The sequence below is a fragment of the Salvelinus alpinus genome, chromosome 1 (genome assembly GCF_045679555.1).
Source record: "Salvelinus alpinus chromosome 1, SLU_Salpinus.1, whole genome shotgun sequence".
NCBI classification, from domain to species: Eukaryota; Metazoa; Chordata; class Actinopteri; order Salmoniformes; family Salmonidae; genus Salvelinus; species Salvelinus alpinus.
Window position 1 is genome coordinate 53,422,732 of NC_092086.1, and position 22,422 is coordinate 53,445,153.

Below are 22,422 nucleotides of genomic sequence, written 5' to 3' on the forward strand. Positions count from 1 at the left end.
GACCTCACAGACAAAATAAACTGCCACAGAAGTTAAGACTTTGTCATGAAATAATTATCCTGTACTGAAAGGGGTAAAGAAAACCAGTATAAACTGAAAAATGACAAATAAAAAAAGGACTAATGCGATGTCTCTGAATGTTAAAAAAAAGAGCAGAATGATTTGTTACAACAATAAAAAAGGAATGTCCATTAGAAATAAGAGCGCGCAACAGGACATTGTACTGTCTACACTCGGTTTGTTGTTTACATTAAAACATTTCCATTAAATCGATTTTAATCCGAACTAAAGTTTTGTTGCTAAGGATTCCATGACGCGGTTAGCCTTTACGGCTGGGACTGTAAGTTTGTGTTCCTTTTTTTTTGCGTGGATTCTGCAAGTGCTAATGTAACTCACCCCATTCCGTACAAATGTGTGCAACCGCAACATTCAAACGAGGCTACAAAGAAAACTAATGGGACTGTAGCGACTGTGTTGACTTCAAAATCGGGGGTGTGAACTAGGTTTCTATTCAAGCGTTGATCGACATGGTAATGGCTCTATAGTATTGGAGAAAAGTTGAAAAAAACGGACCCTCCGTTACATCGTGACGTGTCATGTCTTAACGTACAACACGCATAAAGCAACTATTTCTGTCTTACAATCTCACTCCACCAGGTGTAGCACTTCTCTCATTGTTTAAAAACAAGAAATGGACAGTGACGGGGGTAAGGGGAGATACCTAGTCATTTTTTGCGTCATCATTGCATGCGATCATCATTTTCAAAGCCGCTGTCACTTTAGCACCGCCCTAAAAACCCGATTCAAATTCAACACAAACCTTCAAATATGTATTTAATGGCACATTATATAAACTCTTTATGGTGTTTTATTTACATTTTAGAGGCGATAAGTTGGACAGATCGAGTGAAAAAAAAGCTATTTTCCCACACAACATCTCTCCTTCTCACTATCACGCATTAGTTTTGCTTCCTCACCCGCCATTTTTTTAAATACCCAACGGGGCTCATTGCCTGCTTGAATTATGCAGAAACAGGCAGCGTTTAGGTCATGTAATTGATCATGTTGGAAAGGGGAGAAATTGTGCTTTACAATGGTATTGACATTACAGTTGATCTGGAAGTATTACGTTTTTGGGGCGCTAAAATAAGGGAAATTGTACTGACCAAGGCGATGTACGAGTTTACGTGAGTTTACGTTAGCTGGCTGTACTACAGACACCTGTCGTCGTCATGGGAAAGACTCATTGTTATCTTTCGTAAAACGACTGGTTGCAGTAAAAGAGACAATGTGGATACTAAGGAGATCCTGAAGGAAATCGACGAGTACCAACAGCTTTACGCTATGGAGGAACAGATTCGGGATCTTTCCTCCACATGTTTCCATGGCATTTCCTTTGTTTTGGTCAGTTCCATTGACCTCTTTACTGCATCTTTACCACTTCGCTCTGAAGCCTGCAGTGTAGCTGACTCATCAAACTGGCTATCGGAGGGTCTAATTAGCCCATATACCCTCCATCATTTTCCCTCCCTCAGCTTTGGGACACTTGTGCATATGGTCGAGGCTTGCATGAATACACAAATGGAGGGGTGAGTGGAAGGGGGTAATTTGGTAATCAGCCTGTCACGACTCACCGAAGTCGGTTCCTCTCCTTGTTCGGGTGGCTGTCGGCGTCACCGGTCTTCTAGCCAGTCGATCCACTTTTCATCTTCCATTTGTTTTGTCTTGTTTTCCTACATACCTGGTTCTCATTTCCCTCATTACGTGTTGTGTATTTAACCCTCTGTTCCCCCCATGTCTTTGTGTGGAATTGTTTGTTGTAAGTGCTTGTGCACTTGGTTACTGGTACGTATCGGGTTTTGTACCCATGTTGGTATTTTCTTTATGCCGTTGATTTTGAAATTAAACTGCTCCGGCCATGACCTAGTTCTGCTCTCCTGCGTCTGACTTTACTGCCACCAGTTACGCTCTCCTTTACACAGCCAAAGAGAAAGAAACAGGAAGGAGCCCCTCCTTTATTATAGGCTACACAAAATACATACACACACATTTTTCTATCACACTAGTTTGCCTGTCACACCAGTTTAAACTGATATCAAACATATTTTACTGGGTCCTAAATCCAGGATTAATTTACAATACTGGTGATAGATTTATCTACTATCTTACTTGTGACCAGGATTAATAGGATCAACGAAATATTTTGGCGACACTATTGGAGGAACAATGCGTTTTAGTTCAAATGCCAAGCCATATGTTCTGCTTGTCATTGCTGGAACAGTCTTGCTTCTGGGGTATGTAAACCATTTTGACATTACTTCCAGTTTATTCCTTTTTCTGGTATTAAATTAGGTACTTTTGTGATAGATTTTCATATTCGTTTCTAAGAGCTCTGAGATGTCATTTATTTTATATATTTCTTGATTGTGAGTATGTTCTAATCTGTTAAGGGTTGGATGGATTTAAGAAATGAGATTTAATTAGGCGTAAATGTATAACATAACTCTTCAAAACTGAAATGATAGGTTATGTAAGGGATAATCAAGGGCTATACTTTCTATGGAATATTAATTAACAACATGGAAGTTGTGTTCTATGAAGGCGTTAGCGAAGTGGAACTAACCTTCCAAGGAGTTGCATCATTTTCCAGAGAACGCATAGGGCCCCAAATTGATTATCCCATTTATACCATGGCTATTATTTATCACGTTTGTCACTAGAAATGTGTTAATTTGCAGGTAGAAATGTGTTCAACATCCACTGAAGTAGCTAGCAAGTTTAATAGATAGCTACAGTATTTGCCTTGGTAACCAAACAGACTTGCTAGTTTAGCTAACCAAACCATCAGTCCTAGCTTGCTATTATGAACATCGAATTCGACAAAGCCAATAATGTTTTCAAGTCAAATTTTGCTTTCAAAAGCAGTTCAAACATAGAACATGTAAGAATGACATATAGCCATTGAATTCTACTGTGCTGATATACTGTGTGTTATAAGGAAATAATGCACGCTCTAGAATGCCCTTCAAGCCAATCAGAAACAAGTATTCAACAATGCCATGGTATAATAAAGCAATTCTACATGAGAGGGTGTGCTAAACTACTTTTTTAGCATGGCTGAACTGCGGTAGATCAGCACAGCTGTGCTAAAAAAGTAATTTAGCAAAACTTCGAGTGTACAGTTGTTTTTCTAAAACTGGTTACCAATGAAATAAAACGCTTTATTTTGAAAAATGTATTCATAACCTACTATTTCATTCTTCTGTGAAAATAAAGGTCTTGTCCCAAGCTGGCTGTCAGTACATTCTATCGGTTAGCTTGCCAGAAATACGACCCAATTGTGAAGTCTTTTGATTCTATATCTATGGACGCGACCCAGTTTTTCATCCTTAATGTTACATTGCCATCCTGGCTGGCAGCGCTGTTATCCCATGTTTGCTAGCTAGAAAACTACAGCTAACACAGTCAAGTCAAACCGTGCAACCACAATAACTGCAAAGTAGCTGCATTTCATTTCGTTTGACCTGTTTTTCTATTGACATTTCTTTGTATAATAGAGTCATAAAATTATTCTGATTCATAAAATCGACTGGCTAAGTAAAGATCTCATCCTGACACATTAATTCACAATAGGACAGTGGAGATCAACTATCAATATTGAAACTTTGTTGCAAATGTAGAGAAACAGCAACATTTGCATAAAAATGTGGTGTTCAACAAAGGTTCTTCTAAGATCCTAAAAAAAAAAGTACATTAGGGTTTTTGGCACTGAAAAATGACCCCAAAAGGTTATTCCAAGAACCCCATAGGAGGTGGGGTTCGTCGAGGAACCTCTTTAGTTCTTGGGGGTTCTTGCAGGAATCTAACTGCCCAACTGAAATATTTCGATATGAATTTGAGATAATAATAATAAGAAGGGGGGGGGGGGGTAAAAATGAACCCCAAAAGGTTCTTTGTGAGTTTTTTTTAAAGAGCTTATAGGGGTTCCTCCACAGTTCCAATTTGAAAAACCCCTAAAGGATCCTCCAGGAACCTGAAAAGAAAAGTACATGTGTTGTGGTCTTCTAGGAGGCAATCACTACCTTATTGCTGGGTACATCTGTATTGCTTGCTGTTTGGGGTTTTAGACTGGGTTTCTGAATAAGCACTTTGTGACATCTGCTGATATAAAACGTTGATTTATTGATTGATCTGTAACTGGGTTAATATCTCACCAATTAGCAAATGATATGAACAAAATGTGCATAAGTGGCTACATGCCATGAACTCAAAACAAGCCATCTACGCACAACCACAGCTGTAAATACAGTCCAGTTCAATGTAAATGTCACAGATACATATATGACAATGGTCTATTTGCATATAGGCCTATTTGCATATAGGCCTGGAGCATGGGCTGAGTCATGGGAAATAGAATCCTAATCTGATCCGTTCTGCCTAGAACAAAATATCTTGCATAGTACATTTTGTTTCGGTATGTTGCATTAAAAGTGGCTAATATTGCATTGATTTGATCACAATTGCAACAGTAAAGGGCCGTCATGTAGCCTAGTGGTTAGAGCGTTAGGCCAGTAACCGAAAGGTTATTAGATCTAATCCCAGAGATGACAAGGTAAAAATCTGTTCTGCCCCTGAACAAGGCAGTTAACCCACTGTTCCTAGGCCGTCATTGTAAATGAGAATTTGTTCTTAACTGACTTGTCTAGTTAAATAAAGGGAAATGTTGATAGTGTTAACTAACAGGGAAAAGTTCAATCTCATGCTTTTCTCTGTGGGCTGATAGTTCTTCTGCGCAGCAGTACTGGGGAGCTGTGAGGCAGTCTCAGGGCTACTGCTCAACACGCATGCAGCTTAGAGGGAACATTAGTTCTAAGCCATGCTAAAAAAAACTGTTTAGCATGGTTAAATCTGTGACACAAAAATGGGAATCTTGTTTTGTGTTCCATCTGAGAATTCCCTGCTCATCCACTGTCCCATTAGCCCAGCCAGCCAATTAATTAACTCAATCACCACTGTAAAAGGCATCTAGACGTTATTTCCCCTTGCTACCAGACTAACATTTGGTTTGCAACAACAGGGGTTTGTCCACTCTAAAAAGAAAAGGTTCCTGGAGCTTTTCTAGACATATTTTAAAAGCGAGTCAGGTAAAGAGCTTTTTTTTCCTTTAAGGGGCAATGTTGTATTTTGGGACAGGCTTGAATAAGCTAAGTAGCCAATAGGCAGAGGGTTGCATAATTTGTCTGATCCTCTGTAACAATGGTATGGAAATAATGCATTTTATTTTGTGACGTGGTTCCTTGCATCAAAGAACACAAAAACATGTTCAGTCACCTCCTGTCTGAAGGTCAAGTGGAGAAACAGGTTAAAGATAAACTTCTCATTAACTTCACTAGGGTAGGGGGCAGCATTGGGAATTTTGGATGAAAAGCATGCCCAAATTACACTGCCTGCTACTCAGCCATAAAAGCTAGAATATGCATATAATTAACCTCAGATTTCCCACTTCCTGGTTGAATTTTTCTCAGGTTTTCGCCTGCCATATGAGTTCTGTTATACGCACAGACATCATTCAAACAGTTTTAGAAACTAAAGAGTTTTTTTCTATCCAAATCTACTAATAATATGCATATCCTAGCTTCTGGGCCTGAGTAGCAGATAGTTTACTCTGGGCATGCTTTTCATCCGGACCTGAAAATACTGCCCCCTAGCCCAAAGAGGTTAATGTCAAGCCCTGCATTTTTTCCCCAAAAGTCTTATGGAATGTAGGCATGGCCATTGAACACAACACATTGGCTGCTACTGTAGGCTGAATGATAGAGGAGCTATTTCCATGTTCAAATGCATTTTCTCCATTGTTTTTTATGGTAGGCCACTCTGGTAGTTCTACATTATGATCAAATAGCCACAGTAGACTACTTGGCCACTGTTAAAACTGTAACTTAAAGCGTGTACAGCCTCAGTGTTCACAGTAAACGAGAACTGGAAGTTGAACATAATTTAAACAACTTTTAAAGTTTGCGCTCAGCAGACCTGAAATTAGCTCAGTGACAAAATACATTAGAGGGAACATTGCTTAGAACGCATCTCAACCAATCAGAATGCTTTAACTTTATTTAACTAGGCAAGCCAGTTAAGAACAAATTCTTATTTACAATGATGGACTACCAAAAGGCAAAAGGTCTCCTGTGGAGACGGGGCTTGGATTAAAAATAAAAATAAATTAAATAAAAATATAGGACAAAACACACATCACGACAAGAGAGATATCACAACACTACAATAAGAGAGACCTAAGACAACAACATAGCATGGTAGCAACACATTATGACAACAACATGGTCACAAAACAACATTGTAGCAGCACAAAACAGGGTACAAACATTATTAGGCAAAGACAACAGCACAAAGGGCAAGAAGGTAGAGACAACAATACATCACGCAAAGCAGCCACAACTGTCAGTAAGAGTGTCCATGATTGAATCTTTGAATGAAGAGATTGAGATAAAACTATCCAGTTTGAGTGTTTGTTGCAGCTCGTTCCAGTCGCTAGCTGCCTAGAACTGAAAAGACGAGCGGCCCAGGGATATGTGTGCTTTGAGGACCTTTAACAGAATGTGACTGGCAGAACAGGTGTTGTATGTGGAGGATGAGGGCTGCAGTAGATATCTCAGATAGGGGGGAGTGAGGCCTAAGAGGGTTTTATAAATAAGCATCAACCAGTGGGTCTTGCAACGGGAATACAGAGATGACCAGTTTACAGAAGAGTATAGAGTGCAGTGATGTGTCCTATAAGGAGCATTGGTGGCAAATCTGATGGCCGAATGGTAAAGAACGTCTAACTGCTCGAGAGCACCCTTACCTGCCGATCTATAAATTACATCTCCGTAATCAAGCATGAGTAGGATGGTCATCTGAATCAGGGTTTGTTTGGCAGCGGGGGTGAAAGAGGAGTGATTACAATAGAGGAAACCAAGTCTAGATTTAACTTTAGCCTGCAACTTTGATATGTGCTGAGAGAAGGACAGTGTACCGTCTAGTCATACTCCCAAGTACTTGTATGAGGTGACAACCTCAAGCTCCAAACCCTTAGGTGTTAGTAATCACATCTGTGGGGAGAGGGGCATTATTCTTACCAAACCACATGGCCTTTGTTTTGGAGCTGTTCAGAACAAGGTTAAGGGCAGAGAAAGCATGTTGGACACTAAGAAAGCTTTGATGTAGAGTCTTTAACTTCTCTAGGGTAGGGGGCAGCATTTTCACGTTTGGATGAAAAGCATACCCAAATTCAACTGCCAGTTACTCATCCCCAGGAGATAAGATATGCATATTATTAGTAGATTTTGATAGAAAACACTCTGAAGTTTCTAAAACTGTTTGAGTATAACAGAACTTATTTAGCAGGCGAAACCCCGAGGACAAACCATTCAGATTTTTTTTTTGTTGAGGTCACTGTCTTTTCTTTTATTTTAATTTTAATTTTTTTTAACCCCTTTTCTCCCCAATTTTCGTGGTATCCAATCGCTAGTAATTACTATCTTGTCTCATCGCTACAACTCCCGTACGGGCTCGGGAGAGACGAAGGTCGAAAGCCATGCGTCCTCCGAAGCACAACCCAACCAAGCCGCACTGCTTCTTAACACAGCGCACCTCCAACCCGGAAGCCAGCCGCACCAATGTTTCGGAGGAAACACCGTGCACCTGGCCCCCTTGGTTAGCGCGCACTGCGCCCGGCCCGCCACAGGAGTCGCTGGAGCGCGATGAGACAAGGATATCCCTACCGGCCAAACCCTCCCTAACCCGGACGACGCTAGGCCAATTGTGCGTCGCCCCACGGACCTCCCGGTCGCGGCCGGCTGCGACAGAGCCTGGGCGCAAACCCAGAGACTCTGGTGGCACAGCTAGCACTGCGATGCAGTGTAGGTCACTGTCTTTTCAATCAGGTTTCATTGGGAAACCAGATTTCTAAGCAAATTGCTTGCAGTTTCTACGGTGTCCACTAGATGTCAACAGTCATGAGAAATAGGTTGAGGTTATTCCTTTGTGTAATGAAGAAATACGGCCTTCTTGAAGTCAAGGCACTCCAGGTGTCCTGTACATGCGCTTCAATCAAACAGAAGGCATGCAACATTTCGTTTTAGTCCTGTATTGAACACAGATCATCCCGTCTTAAATTTTATCGATTATTAACGTTAAAAAATACCTAAAGTTATATTACAAAAGTAGTTTGACATTTTCTGGCAAAGTTTACAGGTAACCTTTGATATATTTTGTCGTCATGTTTGAGCAAGTTGGAACCGGTGTTTCTCTGGATCAAACGCTCCAAATAAATGGATTTGAATTCATGTTGGCTGGATTCACAACCAGTGTAGCTTTAATTTGGTATCTTTCATGTGTGATTTAATGAAAGTTTGATTTTATAGTAATTTTCATAGTAAATCATTTTAATTTGGGGCTCTGCATTCTCTCAGGCTTTTTGCCAAGTGATACAGTAGCGTCTTGCCTAAACTCAGATTTTTGGATATAAATATGAACTTTACCGAACAAAAAATAAGTCCTATGAGTGTCATCTGATGAAGATTATCAAAGGTTAGTGTTTACTTTTATCTATATTTCTGCTTTTTGTTAATGCTCTCTTTAGCTGGAAAAATGGCTGTCTTTTTCTGACTTGGCTCATACCTAACATAATCGTTTGGTGTGCTTTCGTCGTAAAACCTTTTTGAAAGCGGACACTTTGGCTGGATTTACAACAAGTGTAGCTTTAAAATGGTGTAAAATACTCGTATGCTTGAGGAATTTAAATTATGGGATTTCTGTTGTTTTGAGTTTGGCGCCCTGCAGTTTCACTGGCTGTTGAAGGGGTGGGACGCTACCGTCCCACATACCCTAGAGAGGTTAACACAAAATCCAGGGAGGGGCCAGCTGAGTATTAGACTGTATCATCTGCATATAACTGGATGAGAGAGATTCCTACTGCCTGGACTATGTTGTTGATGTAAATTGAGAAGAGCGTGGGGCCTAGGATCAAGCCTTGGGGTACACCCTTGGTGACAGGCAGTGGCTGAGACAGCAGATGTTCTGACTTTATACACTGCACTCTTTGAAAGAGGTAGTTAGCAAACCAGGCCAAAGACCCCTCAGAAACACCAATACTCCTTAGCCGGCCCACCAGAATGGAATCTTATACTGTATCAAAAGCTTTGGCCAAGTCAATAAAAATAGCAGCACAACATTGCTTAGAATCAAGGTCAATGGTGACATCATTGAGGACCTTTAAGGTTGCATACCAGAAAGAATACTATAGACATCAAGAAAGCCAGTCAGTTGATTGACAAGTTTTTCTGCCCTTTTGATAAACAGGGAAAAATAGAAATAGGCCTATAACAGTAAGGATCAGCTTGATCTCCCCCTTTAAATAAAGGATGAATCGTAGCTGCCTTCCAAGCAATGGGAACCCCCCCAGAGAGGAGAGACAGGTTAAAAAGGTCAGAGATAGGCTTGGCGATTATAGGGGCAGCAACCTTAAAGAAGAAAGGGTCTAAACCATCTGACCCAGATGTTTTTTGGGGGTCCAGTTTAAGGAGCTCCTTTAGCACCTCGGACTCAGTGACCGCCTGCAGGGAGAAACGATTTTATGCGCCTGTCAGCAACGGGTGTGGCTGAAATTGACGAATCCACTCATTTGAAGAGGTGTCCACATACATTTGCATATATAGTGTATTTTTACACAATGTTGTATGCATGTTTGAAGAAAGAAAATATATTTCAGAAATAGTATTAAGCAGTTTGTTGTGCTATGAGGTGTAATTGATCAGAACCTCAAACAAGTTGACGTTCAATAATAATACATCCATTCCCACCACCAACAAGATCATGTGCACCACTGACAGAGGCTTTACAGCTCAGTGGAATGAACACGTGTTCAACAATGCCTGCTAAGGTGGGTTCAAATGAAAAATCGCCAAATTCAAAAAACAATGTTAAACATTAAGACATGATCACTTACTAATCAGTACTACTTATACTTGTTACAAATGTGTAATGAAGGTTAATAATTTAAGTAGAAGGGACCCTAAATGTTTATGTTCAATACAACAAATATTAATGTTCAAGTAACTGTTAAAGTTCAGAATACATACTGCAGTTTAGTGTCAAAAAGTAAATAAAACACAAAACAGTTAAGTATTTAGAACTTAAAAGACAGCCATATGGGTGGTGAAAACACCCGCCGGCGGTGCACTTGGCAATGGCCCATGACAGGGAGTAAAGTCCATCTCAAATCAATCAGTAATCTGCGCCGCTCTGACATGTTGTCAACAAGGCAATATGGTGCATCGTCCAGAAACATACAAAATCTCATCTCTATAAAAATATATATTAGAATTTTCAAACTAGTTTTGAATTGGGATGGCAGATAAAGCGTTTATCAACAATCCTGTGTTTTCACAGAAGCCGTTGGCTTTGAACAGGTCACCTAGCTAATGCCCGGGAGGCGGATGTAAAATGTCATATGTTTAGTTTCATGCTATCACATGTTGCATCCCTATGTAACATTTATTAAGCTACACAGATTGAGTTAACCTTGCATCCCTATTGATACTTTTATTTTTGCACTGTCTCTATGCACACTCAAAGGGCCTTACACACTCAAAGGGCCTTACACACTCAAAGGGCCTTACACACTCAAAGGGCCTTACACACTCAAAGAAACACTCAACCCATCATCTGCTCATTCACATATAATATGCACATACATGTATACTGAGTCTACACATACGCACACCCACTCACATACAAGCTAATGCTACTCTGTTTATCTACTATCCTGTTGACTTGTCACCTTACCCCTATACATGCAGTGCCTTCGGAAAGTTCAGACCCCTTGACTTTTTCCACATTTTGTTACGTTACAGTCTTATTCTAAAATGTATTAGATAAAATAAAAATCCACATCAATCTATACACAATACCCCATAATACCAAAGCCAAAACAAGTTTTTAGATTTTTTTTCAAATGTATTAAAAATAAATAAATAAATACCTTATTTACTAAGTATTCAGACCCTTTGCTATGAGACTCGTAATTGAGCTCAGGTACGTCCTGTTTCTGTTGGTCATCCTTGAGATGTTTCTACAACTTGATTGGAGTCCACCTGTGGTAAATGTAATTGATTGAACGTGATTTGGAAAGGCACACACCTGTCTATATTAGGTCCCACAGTAAACAGTGCATGTCAGAGCAAATACCAAGCCATGAGGTCTAAGGAATTGTCCGTAGAGCTCCGAGACAGAATTGTGTCGAGGCACAGATCTGGGGAAGGGTACCAAAACATTTCTGCAGCAAAGATGCATACAAATCCTCCTGATTCCTGCTTACAAGCAAAAACTAAAGCAGAAAGTACCAGTGACTCACTCAATATGGAAGTGGTCAGATGACGCAGATGCTACGCTACAGGACTGTTTTGCTAGCACAGACTGGAATGCGTTCCGGGATTCATCCAATACCACCTCAGTCACCGCTTCATCATTAAGTCCATCAACAACGTTGTCCCCACAGTGACCGTACGGACATATCCCAACCAGAAGCCATGGATTACAGGCAATATCTGCACCGAGCTGGGGCTAGAGCTTCCGTTTTCAAGGAGCGGGATACTAATCACTAAGAAATCCAGCTATGCCCTCAGACGAACCATCAAACAGGCAAAGCTTCAATACAGGACTAAGATTGAATGCTACTACACCGGCTCTGATGCTGGTCGGACGTGGCAGAGCTTGCAGACTTATGTGCTACAAAGGGAAACCCAGCCACAAGCTGCCCAGTGACGCTAGCCTCCCAGATGAGATAAATGCCTTTTATGCTTGCTTCGAAGCAAGCAACACTTAAGCATGCATCAGAGCAGCAGCTGTTCTGGACAACTGTGTGATCATGCTCTCCGTAGCCGATGTGAGCAAGACCTTCTAACAGGTCAACATTCACAAGGCCGCAGGTCCAGACGGGTTACCAGGACGTGTACTCAAAGCATGCGCAGACAAACTGGCAAGTGTCTTCACTGACATTTTTAACCCTTCCCTGACCGAGTCTGTAATACCTACATTTTTCAAACAGACCAACATAGTCCTTGTGCCCAAGAAAGTGAAGGTAACCTGCCTAAATTATTACCACCCCGTAGCACTCACGTCAGTAGCCATGAAGTGATTTGAAAGGCTGGTCAAAGCTCACATCAACACCATCATGCCGGAAACCCTAGACCCACTCCATTTCGTATACCGCCCCAAAAAATCCACAGATGACACAATCTCAATCCACACTGCCCTTTCCCACCTTGACAAAAGGAACACCTATGTGAGAATGCTGTTCATTGACTACAGCTCAGCATTTAACACCATAGTGCCCACAAAGCTCATAACTAAGCTAAGGACCCTAGGACTAAACATCTCCCTCTGCAACTGGATCCTGGACTTCCTGACGGGCCGCCCACAGGTGGTAATGGTAGGCAACAACGCATCTGCCACTCTGATCCTCAGCACTGGAGCCCCTCAGGGGTGCGTGCTTAGTCCCTTCCCGTACTTCCTGTTCACCCACAACTGTGTGGCCAAGCATAACTCCAACACCATCATTAAGTTTGCTGACGACACAACAGTGGTAGACCTAATCACAGACAACGATGAGACAGCATACAGGGAGGAGGTCAGAGACCTGGTAGTGTGGTGCCAGGACAACAACCTCTCCCTCAGTGTGAGCAAAACAAAGGAGATGATCGTGGACTATAGGAAAAGGAGGGCTAAACAGGCCCTCATTAACATTGACGGGGCTGCAGTGGAGCGGGTCAAGAGTTTCAAGTTCCTTGGTGTCCACATCACCAACGACAGTTGTGAAGAGGGGAACAGCAACACCTTTTCCCCCTCAGGAGACTGAAAAGATTTGGCATGGGTCCCAAGATCCTCAAAATGTTCTACAGCTGCACCATCGAGAGCATCCTGACCGGTTGCATCACCGCCTGGTATGACAACTGCTCGGCATCTGACCGTAAGGCGCTACAGAGGGTAGTGTGTACGGCCCAGTACGTCACTGGGGCTTCCTGCCATCCAGGACCTATATAAAGGCTGGTTTCAGAGGAAGGCCAAAAAAAGACTCCAGTCACCCAAGTCACAGACTGTTCTCTCTGCTACCGCACGACAAGTGGTCCTGAAGCGCCAAGTCTAGGTTCAAAAGGTTCAAAAGGCTCTTCTACCCCCAAGCCATAAGACTGCTGAACAGTTAATCAAATGGCCACCTGGACTATTACATTAACTTCTTGAGGATAGCGTGCAGAGTTTTCACTTAGGGAAAAATAGCGTGCGCAATTTCAACTTCGTGCTACTCATCCCCAGAATATAAGATATGCAAATTATTAGTAGATTTGGATAGAAAACACTCTGAAGTTTCTAAAACTGTTTGAATCATATCTGTAAGTATAACAGAACCTATATAGCAGTCAAAACCCTGAGGACTAACTTTTTTCTTTTTAAGTTCCTGTATGTTCAATGGTTTGTTATGGGCAAACCAGAATTCTAATCACTATCAACGTAGTTCCTACTGCTTCCACTGGATGTCGCCATTGTATGGAAAAAGGTTAAGGTTTTTCCTTAGTTAACAGAGAAAGATATTGACCCGGAAGTGGAGTGACGTAGTGTGTTTATGTTTGAGAGTTGAGCAAGACTTGAAAAGTACCGTGAGTTTGTTGATATCCTGTATTGAAAACAGATTGACCAGTCTTCAATTTGATCGATTATTAACGTTTACAAATAACTTAAGTTGTATTACAAAAGTACTTTGAAATGTTTTGGCAAAGTTTAGAGGTAATTGTTTTGATATTTTGTCGTGATTTTGCGCAAATTGAAGGCTGTTTTTCCTGGTACAACGGCGCCAAATAAATGGACAATTTGGATATATATGGACGGAATTAATCGAACTAAAGGACCATTTGTGATGTTTATGGGACATATTGGAGTGCCAACAAAAGAATCTCGTCAAAGGTAATGCATGTTTCATATTTTATTTCTGCGTTTTGAGTAGCGCCGGCATGGTTGAAATATGCTACACTCTCTTTGTTGACATTGTGCTATCATCAGATAATAGCATCTTATGCTTTCGCCGAAAAGCCTTTTTGAAATCTGACATGTTGGCTGGATTCACAACGAGTGTAGCTTTAATTTGGTATCTTATATGTGTAATTTAATAAAGTTTGATTTTATAGATTTTTTTTTGAATCTGGCGCTCTACATTTTAACAGGCTGTTGGGACGCAAGCGTCCCGCGTCCCCCCATGATTTTATTCTGCTGCTACTCGCTGTTTATTATCTATGCATAGTCACTTTACCCCTACCTACATGTACAAATTACCTCGACTAACCTGTACCCCCGCACATTGACTCGGTACCGGTATCCCCTGTATATACCGTAGCCTCGTTATTGTTATGTAATTTTCTTGTGTTACTTTTTGATTATATATTTTTTTACTTTAGATTATTTAGCAAATATTTTCTTAACTCTATTTCTTGAAGGGCTTGTAAAGTAAGCAATGCAAGGTAAGGTTCACACCTGTTGTATTCGGTGCATGTGACAAATACAATTTGATTTGTGTGTCTAAAGGGCATACTACGCCATGGAAACAAGAGCATGGGGAGCCCTGCCTAACACATATCACAAACAGGTTCTTAGTTTGGGCTGTGTCACGACTTCCGCCGAAGTCGGTCCCTCTCCTTATTCGGGCGGCTTTCGGCAGTCGACGTCGCCGGCTTTCTAGCTACCGCCGATCCACTTTTCATTTTCCATTTGTTTTGTCTTTGTTTCACACACCTGTTTTCAATCCCACAATCACTTGTTCATTATTTAACCCTCTGTTCCCCCCATGGTTTTTGTGAGTGGTTGTTTATTTGTATTTTCGGTCTGTCATTGTGGACGTGTTTTCGTTACTTTGTATATTTTACATTTTGAGTAAAGTACGTTTGATTACTCAAATCTGCTGTCCTGCGCCTGATTCTCTACACCAGCTACAACTAGGACCCATTACAGGCTGAGTGGCAACATATTGAATTCCCGTTCCTCCACAATTGTCACGTTCGTTGTATGGTGGAAGAGAGGAGGACCAAGGCGCAGCGTGAAGTGAATACATTCTTCTATTTATTTAAGAAGAAAACCTAACCAAACTAATACAAACAACAAAACGAACGTGACACTATATATAATAGTGCAGACACAAGCAACTAACACATAGACAATAACCCACAACCCACAATACAAAACAGGCTACCTAAATATGGTTCCCAATCACAACGCAAAACACCTGTCTCTGATTGAGAACCATATCAGGCCAAACACATAGAAATAGACAAACCAGACATACAACATAGAATGCCCACTCAGATCACACCCTGACCAAACAAAACATAAAACATACAAAGCAAACTATGGTCAGGGCGTGACAACCATAGTCAATGCAAAATGAATGACTGAGGCTTTCTTTTCAGCCTGGTCAAAAAGGAAAGGAACGGAAACAAAGTTAACACAATGATTAACCAACAGGTTCTGTTGCATGGTTGAGGGAAGCACTAACTAAACAGTCATTGAACTTCTCAAGTTTTAAATCAAACTATTCACTATATTAACTAGGTATCTTGGGACACTTCTACACCACATACCCCTCTCTGATGGGCAATGAATAAAGACAATGACTCTCTGAAGCCACATGCAATTAATATCAGTACAGTATTTTTGTTAAAAGCAAAAAAAATTAACCCTTTAAAAATGTCTGCACACTCGTGTACCGTTGCATTTTTCAAGTGTTGAGAAAACATGTGCAATATGGTTTAATTGAAAAGCTCCTGTATACTTTAAATACCTTGCCTACTTGAGGGTACTATGGTATTAACGGTATGTTAATAGCTGCACAGACATGCAGCATGAATGTGGCTTTGGCAACACCACATCCAAGGTAATGTAAGGATAGTGTAAAGTCTAATTTACACCCTACTCAATACAATAAGAAACGCAAATGTGTGCTTCCCCGTATTTTGTAACTCCACGAAAATACGTAGGATTGCCATCTTGTGAAGCTAATTGTGTCCTTGTGTTGTGTACTGGCGTAAGAGTATGAATTATATTTAAAATAAAAGTAACAACTGATGTCTAAGAAAGGCTGCCCCGGCAACACATTTTGTTCGTGTAAAAAGACCATTAATGTTTTCATGACAGACTTGAACTGATTCTCTCCTGCTTCCCCAAAGGTATGTCTACTTCAGCTTCTTCTCTGAAAGACTCAACAGGTAAGATCAAGTTCTGTTAATCTATTACAGCCCAATGTCTCTATAGTGTGAAATGAAAGTCACAGTATTGTCTGATTCTTACTAACAAGGTTTGGTTTAAGGCTTGGATTGTATTAAGGGGAACGTTATTTTATGGTTTTATGGATTCCAACAGAGAAATGACAATTGATGAGGACCAGAAGGGCAGCAGGTTAGTTGAGAAACTGAGAATTTCCCCCCATAAGTCATGGTACTTTTTACTTTTAAAAGGTAATATGGTAGTTTTAAAGTTTTGATGTTAGGATTATAGTAGTTTTGTTCTGTCACAAGATAATCCATATAATTGTGGTAAACAGCACCACACCCGGGCAGAAAACGGAATGTTATATTCTTAGCCAGGCCCATCTTTTCAAAGAAAACACAATTTAATTATCTCTATTTGAGCAAAATAATTAGTTTTGTTGTGATCACAAGAAAATCCTAACAATTCGGGTAAAGAGCGCCACAGTCAGGCAGAAAAATCTAAATGTTCTATCATAGTAGTTTCCCTGACATATTTGGCTGCCAGGGCATTTTTCCATGACTGGAAACATTACAATTATATATTTTTATATCACCCAAATGATCAAAATGATAAGCTACTTTGTCATTTACATACTGAGATCAATAAAGCGAATTAAACATTAACTTAAATGCAACCAATAGCATAGGCCAATAAAGATAGTGGATTCACAGAACTTAGGCCTATAATATGAGGAGGAAATAAGAGTCCACCAACTTTCCAGTGGCAATCATCAATTCAAACAGATTTTAACCGTAATGATATTTTGAAATGTTGCCCAAATACCTTCTAGCTGCTGCCCCCTGTTCATTGACAGCCACAACTCAACAATCAGCTGTTTTGTATTTTCCTCATTGCCAGCAGCATACCACCCTGCATACCACTGTTGGCTTGCTTCTGAAGCTAAGCAGGGTCGGTCCTGGTCAGTCCCTGGATGGGAGACCAGATGCTGCTGGAAGTGGTGTTGGAGGGCCAGTAGGAGGCTCTCTTTCCTCTGGTCTAAAAAATATCCCAATGCCCCAGGGCAGTGATTGGGGACACTGCCCTGTGTAGGGTGCCGTCTTTCGGATGGGACGTTAAACGGGTGTCCTGACTCTCTGAGGTCATTAAAGATCCCATGGCACTTATCGTAAGAGTAGGGGTGTTAACCCCGGTGTCCTGGCTAAATTCCCAATCTGGCCCTCAAACCATCTTGGTCACCTAATAATCCCCAGTTTATAATTGGCTCATTCATCCCCCTCCTCTCCCCTGTAACTATTCCCCCAGGTCGTTGCTGCAAATGAGAACGTGTTCTCAGTCAACTTACCTGGTAAAATAACGGTAAAATAAAAAATAAATAAATAAAATTGGCTGCTACTTAGAAATACTATAACAGTAAATTAATAGATTACATTCACTGATATAAACCTGTCTTTGTCACACCCTGATCTGTTTCACCTGTCCTTGTGATTGTCTCCACCCCCTCCAGGTGTCACTTATTTTCCCTGGTGTATTTATTCCTGTGTTTCATGTCTCTCTGTGCCAGTTTGTCTTGTATGTTTTTCAAGTCAACCAGTGTGTTTTCCCATACTCCTGCTTCTATTCTCTTTTTGCTAGTCCTCACGGTTTTGACCCTTGACTGTTTTCTGGACTCTGTACCCTCCTGCCTGACCATTCTGCCTGCCCTGACCTCGTGCCTGCCTGCCACTCTACCTCCTGGACTCTGAACTGGTTTTGACCTTTTGCCTGTCCACGACCATTCTCTTGCCAACCTCTTTTGGATTGTTTAATAAATATCAAAGACTCAAACCATCTGCCTCCCGTGTCTACATCTGGATCTCGCCTTGTGCCCTTATAGTCTTCAAAATAATTGCATAGTTTTCACAGACCCACCACGGACCAAGTAAATCTGTGTGGGAAGGCGTCCTGTGGTCTGATTTATCAATGAACTCAGACAAAATTCAAAGAAGTCAAGGATGAAATTAACTGCAATACACTGGTCTCAAATATATTAGCATAACTAGGCTACACAGAACCACGGCGGAGCCATTGTAAAATTATAGGCTTTTTCTCGTATTAAAACCAGTGGTGTAAAGTACTTAAGTAAAAATACTTTAAAGTACTACTTGTTTTTTGGGATATCTGTACTTGACTATATATATTTTTGACTACTTTTACTTTTACTTCAATACACTCCTAAAGAAAAATAATGTACTTTTTACTCCATACATTTCCCTTGACAGCTATAAGTATTCGTACAAATTTGTATGCTTAACAGGCCAGGAAAATTGTCAAATTCATGCACTTATCAAGAGAACATCCCTGGTCATCCCCACTGCCTTTGGTCTGGAGGACTCACTAAACAACTGCTCATCGAATGTCACTTCAATATCTTGGGCATTAAAGTCATATTAGCTGACGTACTGTAAGTGTCTGACACATCAGTGTGGGGAGCTTTGATATATTAGGAGGCCACAACTGACATTAGTGTCTGATACATCAGTGTGGGGAGGTGTAGCCTAATACACCACAGCTTGTTTCAAGGTTCTTTAATTGCCAGTACCATAGAAGTATTGAGATCATAACATGGCTCTGGTCAGTACAACAGTCAGGCAAGATCTTTGTTCTGTTTCTCTAGACGTACTGATGTGGTGTCAGTGACCCCGTGGTTGGCACCCATCGTCTGGGAAGGCATCTTTGACCCTGTGCTAATCGACAAGATCTACAAGCCCATGAACCTCACCATAGCAACCACTGTGTTTGCCGTTGGAAAGTGAGTACAACTTTTGACAAATATTCAAAAGGGAAGTTGAACTATCAATACTTTTTCAACAATGCAACTATAAGGACATAAGTACCTGATGTAACATGGCAGGTAATAAAATGTTATGACGCTGTCAGGATTCATGCCTTGGAACACGTAAATAATTGTTCTACTTCATGTAATTATCTACACTGTATACTGGTCAGAAAGTGGTATATTATCCTATGAGAATGATGATGCAGTTAAGGGGATACCTAGTCAATTGCACAACTGAATGCATTCAACCAAAATGTCTTACACATTTAACCCAACCACTCTGAATCAGAGAGGTGCGGGGGAGCAATTGATGTTGGGGGTTAACTGCTTTGCTCAAGGACAGAACAGCAGATGTTTCCACCTTGGCTTGGTTCAGGGATTTGAACCAGTGACCTTTAGGTTACTGGCCCAACAATCTTAACCTCTAGGCTACCTGCCACCCCATCAGTTAGAGGTGTGCTGACATCAAAATCTCAGTTGCGACCTACTGCTGTTGTGTCCTTAAGCAAGGCACTTGTTAATCCTTATGATATGTATGCCTTTAAATACTGACAGATACGTCAGATTTCTCCAAGATTTTCTGGAGACAGCAGAGAAGCACTTCATGGTCGGCTTCCACGTGCGCTACTATGTTTTCACTGATCGTCCCCACGATGTTCCTTCAGTGAACCTGTCTCAGGGGAGACATTTGAGTGTGATCCAGGTCCCGGGTTCAAACCGTTGGCAGGAGATATCAGCCCGGAGGATGGAGTTCATCCAGACCACCATCGAACGTCAGATCAGAAGGGAGGCCGACTACATCTTCTGTCTGGACGTAGACAGCAAGTTCCACGCTCGCTGGGGGTCCGAGTCTCTTGGAAGGCTGGTTGCTGTGATACACCCAGGCTACTACGAGCAGTCGCGTGACCGCTTCCCGTACGAACGGCGTCTAGCCTCGACTGCCTACATCCCTATGGATGAGGGAGACTACTACTATGGCGGTGCTATAATCGGAGGGTTCGTGGAAGATGTGTACACACTAACAAAGGTATGTCGGACCCGGTTTGAGGAGGATGCGGGGAATTCCATCGAGGCTGCCTGGCAGGAGGAGAGCCACCTCAACAGGTACCTGCTCTACAACAAGCCCAGCAAGGTGTTGTCTCCAGAGTACCTGTGGCAGGACATCAAGGCAAAAACCAAACAGGTCAAAGTCATTCGCTTTTCAGCTGTCATTAAAAACAATGATGAAGTTCGTCCCAATGTATAAAAATAGGTGGTGGCTATTAGACCGGCAGAAGAAAAACTGAATTTAGTCGTAGCGGTAAAATTAATTGAGTTTAGATTTAGGAACGAGGGTTAAGTTTAAATGTAGGTATAGTTTGACTGAGGTTAATGTTTGGGTTAAGGTTAGGGAAAGGCAAAATAATAATAATTTGGGGGTGCTTATATTTGTCACCTGTGGGTGTTTCTTGTACAAATGTGTAATGGAAATGTATTTCTTGCATATCACAACTCCTGAGAGTGGGGTCACGGGCCAGGGTCACCATTGTTCGTTTTAACTTATAAGAACATATTTTTTCATTTTCTAGCTTTATTTCATTCTGTAGCCTATCTATTTTGCATGTTGATTACTGTGAAGAGGGAACGAATAAATAAATAAATAAATATGTAAAAAATGTAACACAATAGTATTATTATATGTTATTTTCTTGAAATAAATATTTTACCACTTTCCATAATGTTTGTGTTGTGTCACTACTTCTTATTTAACCAAGGTCCAAAGTGACGTTTTGATTTAGAGCTTTACACTTGAGTGGGATTCACACTAAAATGTTAAATAGTGCTTCTCTCTGGTGGACAGTTAGGGTACATGAAATACTGGGAAATATATTCCATAGCCTAACTAAAAACAACAACTTTAGTGAACTAATCATCTGGCAAACAACATGGTGTCAGCAGAACGGGAAGGCTAGAGAACACATACTTGGACGAGCTAAGGAGCAACACCGGACTGGAGGAGGAGGAGATTGTATCTGCAATGTAGGACAGACACCTCTGGGGGACTCATTTATCAACCCAAGACGTCCAAATCCATATGGTAAGGACTGTGTATATATTTTTTTAATAATTGAAGAAGAAAGGATGAGCTTTATTAAAATTACACTCATGAATAAAAAGTTATTGGAATGATTCATAATAGACAGATGTAGTGTGACATGAGTCACACTTATCAGAACAGGTTCCTTTTTAAAAGTCAATATGGAGGATGCACTTCATTGTGTAAAAACATCCTGCCAATGTCAGAGCAAAAGGGGAAATCGTTCATGACAATGAGCCCATAGAAAAGTGGATGGGGGAAGTGTTTTCAGAATAGCCTGCACAATCACATTGTATTAGGTTACATGTACTGCCCTGAAAGCAAACAGAACTGAAACCATGTGTGTATCTGCCATATCTGATCAAAACCAGACAGTATTGTACTTTTAACCAGGTGAATGAGGAGAGATGACGTAGCCATCAGATGAGTTCATCATTACAAGTTGCTTATACATGCATTAGGCATGTAATAATAATGTTGAGTGAGCTAGCCTAGCCTGCAAGCATTTCACTGCAACATTTATACATGATGATTCACTGTGTGTGACAAATACAATTTGTTTTGATTTTATCTCCCAATGTATTCAACTTGCATTTTACTGCACGTAGTTGAGAATTGAATTCAAGTGATTAATACAGCAATTTAGGAATTCTAAGTATCCATATCTTCTCTAGCTCTAACTACTATAGCGTATGTCCACATAGGAATTTTAGGCTTCCATCCTCTCTAACTGTTGTCCTCACAACAGCACCTAAGGGAGAAGATTGCCCCCTGCTGGCGCGTTGACATCACTTCAAGTAGAACAGAACATTTATTTTGTTCATGGGTTTGTCTCAATCAGATTACACTCTTACTGAAATGTGACATGCAAAATTCTTAGAGAATAGCGAGTATTGTAGATTAAAATGGAGCGTTAGACAGTTTTTATTTTGGGGCCTAGAGCCAATAAAGAAAGGTTTCGTTTATTGTCATGATGTACAACATTGGCAACTGAGCGCTGAATTGCATTGTTCAGTTCATTTAAATAAATAAACAAATAATTACATAAACAAATCAATAGTGTGAAATTGAGATATATTCTTAAAAATAAATAAGTTGTTCAAAACCATATGAGAATTCACGACAATTGAGCTAACCACGTTAAAAGGTGACGTTATGTTCTACCTATAGATGATGAAATGCAGTCATACGTAAAAACGGTTGTTTTTGAAAGTGAACGGGATTT

General features: G+C 40.8%; 1 protein-coding gene across 1 annotated transcript; it reads left to right on the forward strand.

The window, feature by feature from the left end:
- Nucleotides 1-2,014: 2,014 nt before the first annotated feature.
- Nucleotides 2,015-20,838, forward strand: LOC139580495 (globoside alpha-1,3-N-acetylgalactosaminyltransferase 1-like). Its single transcript, XM_071409243.1, has 4 exons — nt 2,015-2,294; nt 16,263-16,301; nt 18,959-19,093; nt 19,676-20,838. The coding sequence occupies exons 1-4, from the start codon at nt 2,227-2,229 to the stop codon at nt 20,364-20,366; spliced, it is 933 nt and encodes a 310-aa protein (XP_071265344.1). The 5' UTR covers nt 2,015-2,226; the 3' UTR covers nt 20,367-20,838.
- Nucleotides 20,839-22,422: the final 1,584 nt, after the last annotated feature.